At 40.8% G+C, this 19414-nt stretch overlaps 1 protein-coding gene across 1 annotated transcript in view; it reads right to left on the bottom strand.

Annotated features, from left to right (window-relative positions):
* Nucleotides 1–1159: 1159 nt before the first annotated feature.
* Nucleotides 1160–19414, bottom strand: part of CDK10 (cyclin dependent kinase 10) — an 83729-nt gene continuing 65474 nt past the window's right edge. The window contains exons 11-13 of the mRNA XM_053699363.1: nt 15070–15209; nt 13387–13439; nt 1160–1609 (exon numbers count right to left, since the gene is read on the bottom strand). Coding sequence (XP_053555338.1) covers nt 1512–1609; nt 13387–13439; nt 15070–15209 — 291 coding nt within the window. The 3' untranslated portion in view covers nt 1160–1511. The remainder of the gene's footprint in view (nt 1610–13386; nt 13440–15069; nt 15210–19414) is intronic.

Here is a 19414-nt window from a genome sequence, read left to right on the forward strand (position 1 = left end):
GGGGTAGGCGGAGCCTAGGAGGGATCATGTGACCAGCTTTGCTGGGCTCTTTGCCATTTCCTGTTGGGGAAGAGAATATCCCACAAGTAAGGATGACGCCGTGGACCGGACACACCTATGTTGGAGAAATACCCTTTTTTTCTGTAGTGTAGCTGCCCCCCCTCCCAGATCCCTTTCCCTTAATGAATCCCACATAGGATCCCCCTCATTGCCCTTCCTCCCTCCTTCCCTGGCACTCCCCCCCCCAATGTGTTACTTGGCGTAGCGGTCCCACCCACTCCCCCCTCCTCCAGCGATGGGCCGCCCCCACCCGCTAGAGTTTTTTCTTTAGCCTCAATGTTAAAGCAGCTAATTATAAGGGCTGGTAGTGGGGTAGACTGCCATTAAGGTATAACTCTTCAGTGGAACAAAGGCAACAAGTTGGTCTTACCTTTGAAAAAATATTTTTTTTTTTTTATTTGCCTCTTCTGAGTTTGCTTTTGGCAGTAAAGTACTTCAAGAAGCATACATTTTGTTTTCTTTCAGAAGGTGGTGAGAGTCCATGAGACCCGCCTATTTTGTATGTTCAGTTGCCAGCAGTTTTAGTTTGCACTTCATTTATCCTGTTTTGTCCTTTGCTGCTTTTCTGTTATTCTCCCTTTCTTGGATATACACTAGACTTGTGCATTCGGATCCTTCGTTTGTATCCGAATGAAACAAGCAAGCTCTATTTTGCTCTTTTTGGAGCCAGATTGATTCTGGTGCACGATCATCACATTCAGATCTGTGCAAATCCAAATTTTAACGTACTGATCTTGCACCAGAATCAGTCCGGCTCTGAAAAGAGCTAAATATCGCTTACTTGTGCATTCAGATACAAATGAAGGACCAGATTGCACAAGTCTACTATACACTAAACTGAGGTATACAGGGAAGTGGGAATGATTAAAAGCTCTTGATGTGTTTGGTATTTTTGCCTGCCGTCTAGTGGATTGGAGTTGAATCCCACATGTGATGGCTGGTGGACTCTCACCACCATCAAATAAATGAATTTATTAGGTAAACATAAATTTAGTTTTTCCCACACTTCATAACCAACACCTTGCAACTTTATACATATCAGTGCTTACATGTTCCAGTATTATTGGATAACAAAAAAAAAAATATTCCATACACAAACTTAAAAAAAAATATTTATTCTTTTATTTAACATCAAACAAATTTTTATATTTTCCCAAGTTCATTTACAATAAAAGTATTTACATGACTCTGGTATACTCACATTACTCATGCAACACAGTACTGTACCAGCACCTGTGTATCTTTTTGAGATAACTAAAAAAAACTGCCCATGCCGGTGTCTGAATCACAGATTCATGAGCAAATCATGGCTGAAGCTTGTCTAAGGGATTTGTGCTCCATCCCCTTTGTTCAGTGCACTTAGCATAAACTCCAATATCTATTCACATACACTGGACTTAACAGTGGTGACGGAATCTCTTCTCTTAAAACAATTAGCAGCAGGAAGCAGGTCACGGTTTGCAACGCTTGCTCTGACTCTCAGCCCCTGTGCTGCTCACCCGCTTGTTACGATGGTGTGGAAAGGTCGGCATAAGCTGAGGCTCACAGGCTACAAACAAGAGATACATAAACAGTTATTCAGTCTTAGAAACATTATTAAATACATAGAATCAACAGACCAACAAGCTAAGCATAAGTAAATTACTTTTCTCCAACATAGGTGTGTCCGGTCCACGGCGTCATCCTTACTTGTGGGATATTCTCCTCCCCAACAGGAAATGGCAAAGAGCCCAGCAAAGCTGGTCACATGATCCCTCCTAGGCTCCGCCTACCCCAGTCATTCTCTTTGCCGTTGTACAGGCAACATCTCCACGGAGATGGCTTAGAGTTTTTTAGTGTTTAACTGTAGTTTTTATTATTCAATCAAGAGTTTGTTATTTTAAAATAGTGCTGGTATGTACTATTTACTCTGAAACAGAAAAGAGATGAAGATTTCTGTTTGTAAGAGGAAAATGATTTTAGCAACCGTTACTAAAATCGATGGCTGTTTCCACACAGGACTGTTGAGAGGAATTAACTTCAGTTGGGGGAAACAGTGAGCAGACTTTTGCTGCTTGAGGTATGACACATTCTAACAAGACCATGTAATGCTGGAAGCTGTCATTTTCCCTATGGGATCCGGTAAGCCATTTTTATTACATAAAGAAAAAAGGGCTTCACAAGGGCTTTTAAGACTGTAGACATTTTCTGGGCTAAAACGATTTATATATAAGCATATTTTATACCCCATAGCCTTGAGGAATTATTTTAATCTTGGGAACTATGTAAAATAACCGGCAGGCACTGTATTGGACACCTTATTCTCTAGGGGCTTTCCCTAATCATAGGCAGAGTCTCATTTTCGCGCCTCTATTGCGCACTTGTTTTTGGGAAGCATGACATGCAGATGCATGTGTGAGGAGCTCTGATACATAGAAAAGACTTTCTGAAGGCGTCATTTGGTATCGTATTCCCCTTTGGGCTTGGTTGGGTCTCAGCAAAGCAGATACCAGGGACTGTAAAGGGGTTAAATATAAAAACGGCTCCGGTTCCGTTATTTTAAGGGTTAAAGTTTCCAAATTTGGTGTGCAATACTCTTAAGGCTTTAAGACACTGTGGTGGAATTTTGGTGAATTTTGAACAATTCCTTCATACTTTTTCACATTTGCAGTAATAAAGTGTGTTCAGTTTAAAATTTAAAGTGACAGTAACGGTTTTATTTTAAAACGTTTTTTGTACTTTGTTATCAAGTTTATGCCTGTTTAACATGTCTGAACTACCAGATAGACTGTGTTCTGTATGTGGGGAAGCCAAAGTTCCTTCTCATTTAAATAGATGTGATTTATGTGACACAAAATTTAGAGAAAATGATGCCCAAGATGATTCCTCAAGTGAGGGGAGTAAGCATGGTACTGCATCATCCCCTCCTTCGTCTACACCAGTCTTGCCCACTCAGGAGGCCCCTAGTACATCTAGTGCGCCAATACTCCTTACTATGCAACAATTAACGGCTGTAATGGATAATTCTATCAAAAACATTTTAGCCAAAATGCCCACTTATCAGCGAAAGCGCGACTGCTCTGTTTTAGAAAATACTGAAGAGCATGAGGACGCTGATGATATCGGTTCTGAAGTGCCCCTACACCAGTCTGAGGGGGCCAGGGAGGTTTTGTCTGAGGGAGAAATTTCAGATTCAGGGAAAATTTCTCAACAAGCTGAACCTGATGTGATTACATTTAAATTTAAATTGGAACATCTCCGCGCTCTGCTTAAGGAGGTGTTATCTACTCTGGATGATTGTGAGAATTTGGTCATTCCAGAGAAATTATGTAAAATGGACAAGTTCCTAGAGGTCCCGGGGCCCCCCGAAGCTTTTCCTATACCCAAGCGGGTGGCGGACATTGTAAATAAAGAATGGGAAAGGCCCGGTATACCTTTCGTCCCTCCCCCCATATTTAAAAAATTGTTTCCTATGGTCGACCCCAGAAAGGACTTATGGCAGACAGTCCCCAAGGTCGAGGGGGCGGTTTCTACTCTAAACAAACGCACCACTATACCCATAGAAGATAGTTGTGCTTTCAAAGATCCTATGGATAAAAAATTAGAAGGTTTGCTTAAAAAGATGTTTGTTCAGCAAGGTTACCTTCTACAACCAATTTCATGCATTGTTCCTGTCACTACAGCAGCGTGTTTCTGGTTCGATGAACTAGAAAAGGCGCTCAATAATAATTCTTCTTCTTATGAGGAGATTATGGACAGAATTCATGCTCTCAAATTGGCTAATTCTTTCACCCTAGACGCCACTTTGCAATTGGCTAGGTTAGCGGCGAAAAATTCTGGTTTTGCTATTGTGGCGCGCAGAGCGCTTTGGCTAAAATCTTGGTCAGCGGATGCGTCTTCCAAGAACAAATTGCTTAACATTCCTTTCAAGGGGAAAACGCTGTTTGGCCCTGACTTGAAAGAGATTATCTCTGATATTACTGGGGGCAAGGGCCACGCCCTTCCTCAGGATAGGTCTTTCAAAGCCAAAAAATAAACCTAATTTTCGTCCCTTTCGCAGAAACGGACCAGCCCCAAGTGCTACGTCCTCTAAGCAAGAGGGTAATACTTCTCAAGCCAAGCCAGCCTGGAGGCCAATGCAAGGCTGGAACAAAGGAAAGCAGGCCAAGAAACCTGCCACTGCTACCAAGACTGCATGAGATGTTGGCCCCCGATCCGGGACCGGATCTGGTGGGGGGCAGACTCTCTCTCTTCGCTCAGGCTTGGGCAAGAGATGTTCTGGATCCTTGGGCACTAGAAATAGTCTCCCAAGGTTATCTTCTGGACAAGCATTACCAGTTTGTGGCACTTCCGTTCGGATTAGCCACTGCTCCAAGAATTTTCACAAACAGTAGTACCTTACTTGGACGACATTCTGATTCAAGCGTCGTCCCTTCCACAAGCAAAGGCTCACACGGACATTGTCCTGGCCTTTCTCAGATCTCACGGGTGGAAAGTGAACGTAGAAAAAAGTTCGCTATCTCCGTCAACAAGGGTTCCCTTCTTGGGAACAATAATAGACTCCTCAGAAATGAGGATTTTTCTGACAGAGGCCAGAAAATCAAAACTTCTAAACTCTTGTCAAATACTTCATTCTGTTCCTCTTCCTTCCATAGCGCTGTGCATGGAAGTAATAGGTTTGATGGTAGCGGCAATGGACATAGTTCCTTTTGCGCAAATTCATCTAAGACCATTACAACTGTGCATGCTCAGTCAGTGGAATGGGGACTATACAGACTTGTCTCCGACGATACAAGTAGATCAGAGGACCAGAGATTCACTCCGTTGGTGGCTGTCCCTGGACAACCTGTCACAGGGGATGAGCTTCCGCAGACCAGAGTGGGTCATTGTCACGACCGACGCCAGTCTGGTGGGCTGGGGCGCGGTCTGGGGACCCCTGAAAGCTCAGGGTCTTTGGTCTCGGGAAGAATCTCTTCTCCCGATAAATATTCTGGAACTAAGAGCGATATTCAATGCTCTCAAGGCTTGGCCTCAGCTAGCAAAGGCCAAGTTCATACGGTTTCAATCAGACGACATGACGACTGTTGCGTACGTCAACCATCAGGGGGGAACAAGGAGTTCCCTGGCGATGGAAGAAGTGACCAAAATCATTCAATGGGCGGAGACTCACTCCTGCCACTTGTCTGCAATCCACATCCCAGGAGTGGAAAATTGGGAAGCGGATTTTCTGAGTCGTCAGACATTTCATCCGGGGGAGTGGGAACTCCATCCGGAAATCTTTGCCCAAATTACTCAATTGTGGGGCATTCCAGACATGGATCTGATGGCCTCTCGTCAGAACTTCAAGGTTCCTTGCTACGGGTCCAGATCCAGGGATCCCAAGGCGACTCTAGTAGATGCACTAGTAGCACCTTGGACCTTCAAACTAGCTTATGTATTCCCGCCGTTTCCCCTCATCCCCAGGCTGGTAGCCAGGATCAATCAGGAGAGGGCATCGGTGATCTTGATAGCTCCTGCGTGGCCACGCAGGACTTGGTATGCAGACCTGGTGAATATGTCATCGGCTCCACCATGGAAGCTACCTTTGAGACGAGACCTTCTTGTTCAAGGTCCGTTCGAACATCCGAATCTGGTCTCACTCCAACTGACTGCTTGGAGATTGAACGCTTGATCTTATCGAAGCGAGGGTTCTCAGATTCTGTCATTGATACTCTTGTTCAGGCCAGAAAGCCTGTAACTAGAAAAATCTACCACAAAATATGGAAAAAATATATCTGTTGGTGTGAATCTAAAGGATTCCCTTGGGACAAGGTAAAAATTCCTAAGATTCTATCCTTTCTTCAGGAAGGCTTGGAGAAAGGATTATCTGCAAGTTCTTTGAAGGGACAGATTTCTGCCTTGTCTGTGCTACTTCACAAAAAGCTGGCAGCTGTGCCAGATGTTCAAGCCTTTGTTCAGGCTCTGGTTAGAATCAAGCCTGTTTGCAAACCTTTGACTCCTCCTTGGAGTCTCAATTTAGTTCTTTCAGTTCTTCAGGGGGTTCCGTTTGAACCCTTACATTCCGTTGATATTAAGTTATTATCTTGGAAAGTTTTGTTTTTGGTTGCAATTTCTTCTGCTAGAAGAGTTTCAGAATTATCTGCTCTGCAGTGTTCTCCTCCTTATCTGGTGTTCCATGCAGATAAGGTGGTTTTACGTACTAAACCTGGGTTTCTTCCGAAAGTTGTTTCTAACAAAAACATTAACCAGGAGATAGTCGTGCCTTCTTTGTGTCCGAATCCAGTTTCAAAGAAGGAACGTTTGTTGCACAATTTGGATGTAGTTCGTGCTCTAAAATTCTATTTAGATGCTACAAAGGATTTTAGACAAACATCTTCTTTGTTTGTTGTTTATTCTGGTAAAAGGAGAGGTCAAAAAGCAACTTCTACCTCTCTCTCTTTTTGGATTAAAAGCATCATCAGATTGGCTTACGAGACTGCCGGACGGCAGCCTCCTGAAAGAATCACAGCTCATTCCACTAGGGCTGTGGCTTCCACATGGGCCTTCAAGAACGAGGCTTCTGTTGATCAGATATGTAAGGCAGCGACTTGGTCTTCACTGCACACTTTTACTAAATTTTACAAATTTGATACTTTTGCTTCTTCTGAGGCTATTTTTGGGAGAAAGGTTTTGCAAGCCGTGGTGCCTTCCATCTAGGTGACCTGATTTGCTCCCTCCCTTCATCCGTGTCCTAAAGCTTTGGTATTGGTTCCCACAAGTAAGGATGACGCCGTGGACCGGACACACCTATGTTGGAGAAAACAGAATTTATGTTTACCTGATAAATTACTTTCTCCAACGGTGTGTCCGGTCCACGGCCCGCCCTGGTTTTTTAATCAGGTCTGATAATTTATTTTCTTTAACTACAGTCACCACGGTATCATATGATTTCTCCTATGCAAATATTCCTCCTTTACGTCGGTCGAATGACTGGGGTAGGCGGAGCCTAGGAGGGATCATGTGACCAGCTTTGCTGGGCTCTTTGCCATTTCCTGTTGGGGAGGAGAATATCCCACAAGTAAGGATGACGCCGTGGACCGGACACACCGTTGGAGAAAGTAATTTATCAGGTAAACATAAATTCTGTTTTATCCTCCTCCTCTTTGTCTCATACAAACTTATAACATGCATAAGAGCCAGTATTAGAAACCGAGAAAAATAAAAAAATAATGCATTATTTTACTAATTTGAACAAAAAAATTAAAATTAAAGGTAAACTTATTTTCTTATCATTATGTCTTATACATATCAAGTAAAGAAAGTAAACAGCCACACCTACTTGTACCATTTCTCACCATACCATGCGGCTACGTCTAATCTACACTACACAATGTATCCCCTGAACTGCTGCTTAAGCAGTTTACCTCGCCACCTCAGTCTATAAATCCCAATGGGCTCAGAAGATAAATATTGCAGCTTCCTTTATATACCTGGCAATTGCAGGTGAGGAGAGAACAAAGTAACAGAAATTTAAAAAAAAAAAAAAAAAAAAAAGATTTGTAAAATAGCTTTAATAGTACTCTCTCTAATAATGTATACACAGCTCATGGATTTTTTTTGTAACTAAAAAGATGGTATTACAATCTTTTGACTGATGCGTAAAAATGTAGACAGCTTTATTCTAATATGAGGTAATACTTGGATGCACAACATGGTATAACAAATCAGAACGTTTGTCTAAATGATCAAAACCTTAAAGCAGTTTAACAGAGGTTCAATTTTGCTTGCTAAGAATACCACAGATGTTTGGTCTTTAGTATATTATGGTAAATCTTTCTTGCAGTCCATGTGCAATGGATATATGTGATACACATTGTCATGTGAGCCAAAGAGATCCAAATACTTTAAAGGGACACTGAAACCATTTTTTTCTTTTGGGATTCAGATAGAGTGTGCAATTTTAAGCAACTTTCTAATTTACTCCTAGTATCAATTTTTCTTTGTTCTCTTGCTATCTTTATTTGAAAAAGAAGGCATCTAAGCTAAGGAGCCAGACAATTTTTGACTCAGACCCTGGACAGCACTTGTTTATTGGTGAGTGAATTTATCCACCAATCAGCAAGAACGGCCCAAAAATGGGCCGGCATCTAAACTTACGTTCTTGCCTTTCAAATAAAGATACCAAGAGAATGAAGAAATGTGATAATAGAAGTAAATTAGAAAGTTGCTTAAAATTGCATGCTCTATCTGAATCACAATAGAAAAAATTTGGGTTCAGTGTCCCTTTAATGAAGCCATTTTTTCCATATCAATAGATGTGGGAAATATTTCCCCATTACTTCAGAAGGGAGATTCTTAGAATACTCATTTTCGTAAACAAAAAATCTTAAGACTGGCAGTATTAAACTCTATATAGTATGTTTATTCTTTTATGTGTTTTCTAAATTATTATTTTAGTGTATACTGGATTGTAGAGGTGATCACACATCTATTATATTTAGATATTAAATACTTTTTAAGAATTATCATTTCAAAGTTTTCTGGTATTCTACATGAAATGACGTAATAAAATCTGGAGCGTGGGCAGGTAGTAATACTTCTTACAACATATTCACAGCAATTCTCTGAATGGTGTGCAACTCTGAAAATAGTTTAATGCAGAGATCTTCAAAAATATGCTATATAGTTGAGTAGTTAGTGTAAATACGGTTACAATCTGTAAAGCTCACGATTACTTACTATAGAGATAATTGAAAATATCTTTGGTATCCCTTAAAGGGACAGTGTCAGTAAAAAAAATGAAACGCTCTAATTTGTTAGAGCTGGTAACTGGCGGCATCTTCTGTTACTATTTGTCTAACCAGATGTTTTATGGGCAAGATCAGCAGCTGAGGGGAATGAGCTTGATCAAACCCTCGCAAAGGAGTTAAACAGAGTTCCACTAAAAGTAATGAAAAATGACATGTCATTTTTGCACTACAGTGTCCCTTTAAATAGACTAAAGATTTCAGTGCCATTGGTTATACATTCAAAATTTAAAATACACATAGTTCATACCACTGGTTTCTTCACTAGAAAACAAAAATCCTTAATTTTATGGTAATTATCAGCATCTGCTACTTTTAGAATTGTTTTTATTATTAACTTGTTAATAAGGGAATAAAGGAAAAACTATAAAGAGCATACTTAACACCTTAAGGACCGGGCACTTCAGACAAAAACTTCCCCAAAAGACCAGAGCATTTTTAGCATTTTTGCAATCACTACATTTAAACAGAAATAGAGCCTTTTTTTTTTTTTTTACCTATCAAAACTATATATTTTTTTTTTAGTAGACAACCCAAAGTATTGATCTAGACCCATTTTGCTTCTCTGGGATCCCCTTTGTTCAGAAATAGCAAACATATATGGCTTTGGCATTGCTTTTAGGTAATTAGAAGGCTGCTAAATGCCGCTGCGCACCACACTTGTATTATGCCCAGCAGTGAAGGGGTTAATTAGGTAGCTTGTAGGGTTAATTTTAGCTTTAGCGTAGAGATCAGCCTCCCACCTGAAACATCCCACCCTTGACCCCTCTCAAACAGCTCTCCTACCTCCCCCACCCCCAAAGGTTACTGCAGGGTAGTATCCCCCCTTACCTCCCAACCTCCCTGATCCCCCCAAACAGCTCTCTAACCCTCCCCCCTCTACCTATTTGTGGCCATCTTAGGTACTGGCAGCTGTCTGCCAGTACCCAGCTTGCTGCAAAATAGGCTATTTAAAAAATAAATATATATATATATATATATATATATATATATACATACACACACACACACAGTATCCCACAAAAGTGAGTACACCCCTAACATTTTTGTAAATATTTTATTATTTCTTTTCATGTGACAACACTGAAGAAATGGCACTTTGCTACAGCCTGTATAACAGTGTAAATTTGATGTACCCTTAAAATAACTCAACACACAGCCATTAATGCCTAAACCGTTGGCAACAAAAGTGAGTACACCCCGAAGTGGAAATGTCCAAATTGGGCCCAAAGTCTCAATATTTTGTGTGGCAACCATTATTTTCCAGCACTGCCTCATCCCTTTTGGGCATGGAGTTCACCAGAGCTTCACAGGTTGCTACTGGAGTCCTCTTTCACTCCTCCATGCTGATATCACGGAGCTGGTGGATGTTAGAGACCTTGCACTCCCCCACCTTCCGTTTGAGGATGCCCCACAGATGCTCAATAGGGTTTAGGTCTGAAGACATGCTTGGCCAGCCCATCACCTTTACCCTCAGCTTCTTTAGCAAGGCAGTGGTCGTCTTGGATGTGTGTTTGGGGTAGTTAGCATGTTGGAATACTGCTCTGCTGCCCAGTCTCCGAAGGGAGGGGATCATGCTCTGCTTCAGTATGTCACAGTACATGTTGGCATTCATGGTTCAATCAATAAACTGTAGCTCCCCAGTGCCGGCAGCACTCATGCAGGCCCAGACCATGACACTCCGACCACCATGCTTGGCTGTAGGTAAGACACACTTGTCTTTGTTCTCTACACCTGGTTGCCACCACACACTATTGCCACCATCTGAACCAAATACGTTTATCTTGGTCTCATCGGACCACAGGACATGGTTCCAGTAAACCATGTCCGTAGTCTGCTTGTCTTCAGCAAACTGTTTGCAGGCTTTCTTGTGCATCATCTTTAGAAGAGGCTTCCTTCTGGGACGACAGCCATGCAGACCAATTTGATGCAGTGTGCGCCGTATGGTCTGAGCACTGACAGGATGACCTCCCACCCCTTCAACCTCTGCAGCAATGCTGGCAGCACTCATACGTCTATTTTCCCAAAGACAACCTCTGGATATGACGCTGAGCACGTGCACTCACTTCTTTGGTCGACCATGGTGGGGTCTGTTCTGAGTGGAACCTGTCCTGTGAAACCGCTGTATGGTCTTGCCCACCGTGCTGCAGCTCAGTTTCAGGGTATTGGCAATCTTCTTATAGCCTAGGCCATCTAGGGCAACCATTCTTTTTTTCAGATCCTCAGAGAGTTCTTTGCCATGAGGTGCCATGTTGAACTTCCAGTGACCAGTATGAGAGAGTGTGAGAGCGATAACACCAAATTTAACACACCTGCTCCCCATTCACACCTGAGACCTTGAAACACTAACAAGTCACATAATACCAGGGAGGGAAAATGGCTAACTGGACCCAATTTGGACATTTCCACTTAGGGGTGTACTAATTTTTGTTACCAATGCTTTAGACATTAATGGCTGTGTGTTGAGTTATTTTGAGGAGACAACAAATTTACACAGTTATACAGGCTGTACACTCACTGCTTTACATTGTAGCAAAGTGTTTTTTGTTTGTTTGAACTATAACGCATCAGCAACATGTAAACAAATGGTCAAAAATAATATTTAGAAAATTAGATAAGACATCTCTCTCTCTTATACCCCTCAAAGCCCTGCCCTTCTACCCTCCCATTCTGTAACAGAGGAAAAAGTCTTCACACTCCTATTTTCTTCTCATCTCACAAAGTGTCCACTTAACAATATTCCTTCACAACTTCTCCCCTCTCTCTCTGCTTCCTTAACCCCTGCCCTAACTCATATCTTTAAAGATTAATATATTTCAAGTGTGCGTTAATCACACCAATCCTAAAAAAAGCCCTAGATTGACCCCTTCTAACTATTGTCTAGTCTCCTTACATCCCTTTACCACCACATTATTGGAATGATAGGTCTATAATGATCTAACTCAGTTTCTCTCAACTAACTCTTAACTTGATCCCCTACAATCTGGTTTCTGCCCAAAAAACTCAACAGAAACTGCTCTTACTTAAGTAACAAATGATCCATTATCAGCTAAACAAAGAGACACCACTCCTTACGAATTCTTCTGGATCTATCTGCTGCTTCAACACAGTTAACCATACTCAACTCTTACAAATTCTAAATTATTTTAGCTTCTGAGACACAGCCCATTCCTATCTCTCAAACCACTTGTTTAGTATCCTTTAAAAGCATATCCTCTAGTTCTTTACTTCTCCCAGCAGTGCCACAAGGCTCTGTCTTAGGGCTCTTGCTTTTTTCTATCTTTTCATCCTCTATTGGAAAATGTATATACTCCTTTGAGTTCAAGTGACACATATATGTTGATACCCAAATCTATCTCTCCTCTTTACTCAACCCAATTATCAACTGTCTTTCTGCAATATTCTGAAGAGCACTGCTGGTCCCACATGGAAACTGCCACTGATAAAATCAGCATTACTAGTTGCACAGCTGGGTCATGCACTGGCCCTTTAATCACTCAATTTTTGCATTGAAAAACTGTTACCTCTGCATTCAGCTGATCCTACACATAAAAGTCAGCTACTAAGCAGTCATGTACTGCCAATCACAAGCTAAATACAGGCCTGTTAGCCAATTACAAGCAGGGGAAGTAGATTGTCACACCGGAGTGGACTTTTACTGTAACTTTTGCTGTGGTTTAAACACAAATATAGGCAAGCAATAGTGCAAAAAGAAAACGCTCTAGCACAGAACATTTCCTTAATGTCGTTTAATAGTCCGTTTTGTTTACAAAACTTGTAATGAAAGACTTCCCTGTTAGATAAATCCTGCCTTCCCCCTTTTTTTAAAAAAAAAGTGAAGGAAGAAAATGTCCTAATGTGTTAGAGCATTTTATTATTGCAGAATTACTTGATTATAACTGTGTATTTAACCCCTGCAAAGGGAGAAACACGCACAGTTAAAGTCAGTTTCAGAGCAGCATTGCAGTACTGGGACCTAGCTGAAGACATCAAGTGAACCAATGACAAGATTCATCTATTGCAGTCACCAATCAGCAGCTAGCTCCCAGTAATGCATACCAAAAGAACAAAGTATATGTAATAAAATAATTACATTGAAAAATCTCTTAAAATTGCCTACTCTATCTGAGCCATGGAAGTTTAATTCTGAATTTTATGTCCCAAAAACCAATGCTGCCTGTGACAGTCTCTATTGTCTCTAATGAACAAGGTATCAGCTGTGGAAGTGTTCCATTTCAGCTTGCAATAACATATTACAGAATGCTAGAACTTTTTATTAGACGTGCAGATTTATACATTTGGCGTTTGTTTGTGAAAGCGAATGTCAAATATGGCAGCAGGAAGCGTCATTTCAAAGCCAGATTTTTTTCATGTAATAGTGCAACACACAAATATATGTAAAAGATCAACTCTTTGTGTGTGTTGCACTATTACAAAAATAAACCTGGTCACGAAAACAGCAGACTACCACTGTCTGCTGCCATATTTGAACATAGAAATCTGCACATCTACTTTTTATAATACCCATCAAAATTGTCAGAGGAAGAATTAGAACACTCACGTAAAGGTTTCTCCTTGAAGTAAGAGCTTGCTAGGCTGTCTTCGGCTGTGGCTCTGAAACAGGCACAAAAGCAGAATGAATGAGATAACTGTGGCACCGCATTGAAACTCTACAAACTCTACTGAAAACATGCAATCTCTAAGAAACACAGATATTAATGGTGCATAAGATCCAGCAAACCCCTCCAGACTGCTCATATTTCATTCTGATATGCAAGCTTATTTAATTGAGATAAGACAAATAGATAAGCACCACAGGTGGTTACCCTTATGCTTTATACGTGAGGCCTCCTAGCTGGCCTCAAATGGACTGTCAAAATAGTGGAGAATAAGTATAAAGCGCCTGAAAAGGCTGGGTAATAACTGGCCCAAGGTACTGACCAGACTTCAGTATAGTATAAAAGCCCTTAATACATTAAAATGAAGTAAAAAAGCCCATAATCGGGGATTAAATGTTAAAATCTTTTATTACAAATAATAATGACATAAAAATAGATATAAAACCAAAATAAAATACAATGATAATGAGATATATAAAATCCGGATCTAGTAAGTCTCCTAAAATGTTCAATGAATGTCCAAAAAGCTATCCTATGGGTAAAATCCAGAAAATACTTTGAAAGTCACATAGTCACAAAGGGTATGTCCTCCAAATGTTGAAAATGGCAAAACTGAAGTGATGCAAACGATGAGAAAATCAAAACTGAAGTGATGAAACAATCAAATGTAAAAGGTATGTGAAAAAATGTGAAAAGATATGAAAAAATAAGAAAAAAGGCCTCATAGGGGCCGAAACGCGTCGATACTGGGTAAGCAAAAATCTAATGATTGTTATTTTATCTATACGGAATACACTATGTTATTTTATTGTTTATAGGGCACTACATCAAATAGGATTGATACTGGGACACTACATCAAATAGGATTTACAGACATAACCAATATCAGGACCATTTCTGGAGGATTGTGTTTTTTGGTCTCACTTTTTCTCACACTTTTTGGCTAAACACACTTTTTGACTAATATATATTTTTTCATCATATTTTTTCATCACATTTTTTCATCACATTTTTTCATCACTTTTTTACACTAATACTTTTAACCATTTGTTTTGTTTTTATATATATATATATATATATATATATATATAGTCACTTATTTTTGCCTTTTTTCTTATTTTTTCATATCTTTTCACATTTTTTCACATACCTTTTACATTTGATTTTTTTCATCACTTCAGTTTTGATTTTCTCATCGTTTGCATCACTTCAGTTTTGCCATTTTCAACATTTGGAGGACATACCCTTTGTGACTATGTGACTTTCAAAGTATTTTCTGGATTTTACCCATAGGATAGCTTTTTGGATATTCATTGAACATTTTAGGAGACTTACTAGATCCGGATTTTATATATCTCATTATCATTGTATTTTATTTTGGTTTTATATCTATTTTTATGTCATTATTATTTGTAATAAATCAAGATTTTAACATTTAATCCCCGATTATGGGCTTTTTTACGTCATTTTAATGTATTAAGGGCTTTTATACTATACTGAAGTCTGGTCAGTACGTTGGGCCAGTTATTACCCAGCCTTTTCAGGCGCTTTATACTTATTCTCCACTAAGCTTATTTAATTATCAAGCTATCCTTATTCAAATTATTCCAGATTTCCCATCTTACCTCTTTTTTGGGTCGTACATGAACAGGAAGTTGAGAAGCCTAAGACCAGCTTCAGAGAGCCAAGGGAACTTGTGCTTCAGATTATTGTACGGCTGCTTCCGCACTGTGTACTGACCCACTAGGGGGAGCTTGGAGAAGCCCTGTATGGGTAGAGAATAAAAATGTTACTTAGAGATCAATTACACATCACAAAAGGCAGCTACACATGGCATCTTGTAGAAGTTTAGCTAAACATTGTATCCCTTAAAGGGATAGTAAGGTCCAAATTAAACTTTCATGATTCAGATAGGGCATGCAATTTTAAACAACTTTCTAATTTACTTATATCATCAAATTTGCTTTGTTCTCTTAGTATTTCCTTCTTAATATGAGGAGAGTCCACAGCATCATTCCTTACTGTTGGGAAATACTGAACCTGGCCACCAGGAGGAGGCAAAGACACCCTAGCCAAAGGCTTAAAGGGACATTAAACACTTTGAGATGGTAATATAAAATGATAAATTGTATATAATAAAACAACTCTGCAATATACTTTCATTATTTTTTTTGTCCTCTTTGCCTGTAATTTAAATTGTGAGCTTTTCAGCTCATGTTAGAAATGGAAGTGCAGAACACTGTTAAATCCAGCACAACCATTGGCTGCACACTCTAGTGACCTAATTATAACTAACCCTAATTGGCCACAGCAGAGAAGGTAACACAAGTTACAACATGGCAGCTCCCAGTGTTTTATAGATACTAAAACTTTACACTTATTTTGTCACTTTTTAAACAACTAATGAAACTTTAAAAAATACATCTACATGTTACTCATGGACTAATCTTTTCTTTGAATGCATCATTCTATCTAGCGTGTATTTAGTGTTTAATGTCCCTTTAAATACTCCCCCTACTTCCCTCATATCCCGGTCATTCTTTGCCTTTCGTCACAGGAGGTTGGCAGAGAAGTGTCAGAAGATTCGGAGTAGTTCCTTAGGAAGGATATCTGCCCTGTCTTGTCAGCCTCTCAGTAAGAGCATTGATGAAAGTTAGGGTCTGGAGATGCAGGGAGAGTCTTTCTGCGAACCCATCCACACTCATATTAACAGCTTCTAAGCAATCAGCGTTGACGAGTTTCGCTGCCTGCTTTTCATCACTCAAGTCTATGTCAGAAGCGATGCTACAGTCTGTCACACTTGAAGGACCGTGTTTCTGTTCCACGACATACTGTAGATTCCGGTAAGATCATTTAATTTTTTTTTTTTTTTACTTTTATGTTAACGCTAGAAGACAGGATCACAGTGTGGCTCCTTTATCTTTATTTAATCAAGGGTTAATATTTCCTTAGGGGGATTATTGAACAGTAGGGTGTTTAATCATATTTGGTTATGTGGTTTATGCTGCTTTATGTGTGAGATGCTTTGGGCTCATAGGCTGATATGGAACGTACAGGTTGAAATTTTATTTTGGGAGCTGCACAGTTTTATTGACTTGGCGCACTTTTCCTTAGCAGGGGCGGTTCCTGCGCTGCGCACCGTGTGACCGGGTGTGGTCATGTTTTCCATTTCCTGTTCTTGACTGAGTGACTACGGAGAGGAACGAATTGTCTCTAATCTGTCTGCGTCATAGGAGGTGGTGAGTGCCCCAGCCATTGGGGGGTAATGGTGCCTACTGTTACTTTATCTCATTAAAAGTTACCTAGTTATGGAGGATGCTGAATCTTTAGAGGGGGCTCCCTCTACGTCAGAATTTGATACCTGTGTATATTGTGAGGAGGCCCGGGTAGTCCAGCCCTCTCAATTGTGTTCCATATGCCGCAACAGGGTGTTTTCATCTACCAGTGTGGAGAGGTCAGATGCTGCTGAGCCGTCCGCCTCTGAGGAGCCTTCGTCCCGCGAGGCGTGTTCCCTGCATTCAGCTGATCCTACACATACAGTTTCCCCTTACACTACTGCTCCTCCGCCTGGAGGGGGTCTTTTTCCACCAAACTTTACTGCGCAGTTCTATATGGCACTGTCTGCGGCCTTAGCCGTTTTGCTTCATACGGCTACGCGCAAACAAAGGTTTAATCCATGCACCCCTAATCAGGGAGCATCATGTAAGATGACGGTTGTATCCGATCAATCATCCAGAGATGCAGTTCTCCCTGAGACTGCGGAGAGGCCTTCTGGGTCGGAGTCGGATGCTTCTTGTCCTCCGGTTGAGGAGGATCTCGCTTTTCGACTCAGAATAGCACGTCTGCGCTTGCGTCTAAGAGAAGTTTTGACAGTATTAGAGATTCCTCATACTGATCTACAAGTCGAATCTCAGAGCCCTAAGTCAGATATCAAATTTGATTAAGTGGGTGGAGAACGATAAAGCTTCTATGCTTTTCGTTTATTCTTTTTTGTTTTTAAGATTCCCAGTTCCGGGCTCTAGTGGGGGTTGTGTGTTTCCACTTCCCTACTTGGCTATCACTTTTTGTGCACTTGTCTAATTTTGTTCTATTCCGTTTGGGATAGTTTAGTTTCAGAGCTCTTGTATAGTGGGAACTCTTTTCTGAAGGATGTTTTCATTCTAAAAACTTAGTTTATGCTTTTTTCGGGAGGCTTCTATTGAAGCATCTCTGTCTCAATTCAAGGTGTTGTTCCCTCGATATTTTAGAGTAGGAATTAGGGATTTAGAGCTTCCGATTCTTTTTTCTGTGTCTGTCACAGATTCCCAGCCCCTAAGCTAGGACTTAGTTTCAGGCCTTGGATGCCTATGACAGAAATAACCTCTGTTTCCTAATCTTGCCTTCTGCTGAGGGGAAGATTTGACAGTTCAGAGAAGCCGACTGTGATTCTTCACATCAGCAAACAGAACAGTAAACACAGAGTCATGGGTTCACATCCTTCACAGCCCTGTCAGGCAGAATGCCTAATTTATACCGTTGTTGAAAGACAACATATTGTTTATTATTATAGCCCAGAGTCAGAGACCTTCGCTACACGGAGCAATCCAAGTGTTCTTGTAATCCGTCTCAGTCCTGGAATAATCCAAGCAGAGCAGAGGCAGCCGTACCTAGGTTTTCAGGAGAGGCCAGTCGCAGGTCCTGTCTTGGATCGCGTTGAGGACAGCTCTATTGCTCTTTTCAGATGCTTGATTCAGGGACATGCAGGATCTATGGGTCCTAGAGGTCATAGCTATGCTTCAAATTTAAGTCTTTTCAAGGGCAGATTTTCCTACAAAGAGAGGGAAGCCTTTGCAAGTAAGAGGCAGGTTTTATTCTCCTTCAGAGTTTTGTCCCAGTAACTCTCGTAAGGAGGGTTGGGGATAGTAATTCATCCTCTTATATCAATGGTAGGATTCCGCCCATTTTCTGGACGTAAGGTGCTTAAACAAATTCCTATCTGTCTCCTAGTTCCAGTGGGTGACGATAAGGTTCAGCCCTCCCTTAGTTCAGGAGGGACATTCACGATTACTATAGATTGGAAGGCTGCTTGCCTTCGTGTTCCAACCTACAGGGAACATGGCAAGTTCCTAAGGGTTGCGTTCCTGGCCCAGTACTTCCAGCTTATTGCACTTCCATTAGGTCTAGCTACTGCTCCAAGATTATTTCGGAAGGTTCTAGGGGTTATGCTTACAGTTACCTGAACCTGAGGTGCAGCTGTAGCTCCATTCTTGGACTAGATTCTGGTTCAAGCACCATCCTGTAGTCTGGCAGCAGACATTCGGGTTTCTCTTTGATTTCATGGATGAAAGATTTATTTGGTAAGGAGTTTTTTCTTGTTCCTAGTACCAGGGTTTTTTCTTGGGTACTATAATAGACTCCATATCCATGTGGATATTCCTTACAGACCATGTCCCTTTAAGTATTACGATACGTATAATAAACAGACGGACAGAATGTCGCACAGACAGAAGCAGACTGAGAGGAAATCTAAACATCAACCTGAAACATCAGGATCGGAGCGCCCCACATCAGAAAATTATAACCAAGAACCCCAAGACACGCCCATAGTGTCACAACTTTCAGCCCTCTTCAAGCCACAAATGTAAAGACTCCAGACTGGAGTGGACTCACTAAACTCAGAATTTAAGGCATTCAACACAAGATTGGTCCAAGCAGAGCAAAGAGGACAGACAACAGGAAACTTTGCTTAGTTTCACAAACCTACAGAAACAGAATAAAATTCTCATGGATAAAGTGGATGACTTAGAAAATTGGTCAGTCGTAATAATCTGAGAATAGTGGGCCTACCCAAATCCATACCCAATACTGCTCTTTTGAACTTTGTGGAGAACATTCTACCCCGCCTGTTAAAAATACCTGAAGAAAATACCCCCTTTGAGGTGGAAAGAGTGGGACTGCCAGGACGTCAAATCAACCTAAATGGACCGCCAA

The sequence above is a fragment of the Bombina bombina genome, chromosome 1 (assembly GCF_027579735.1).
Source record: "Bombina bombina isolate aBomBom1 chromosome 1, aBomBom1.pri, whole genome shotgun sequence".
NCBI lineage: Eukaryota > Metazoa > Chordata > Amphibia > Anura > Bombinatoridae > Bombina > Bombina bombina.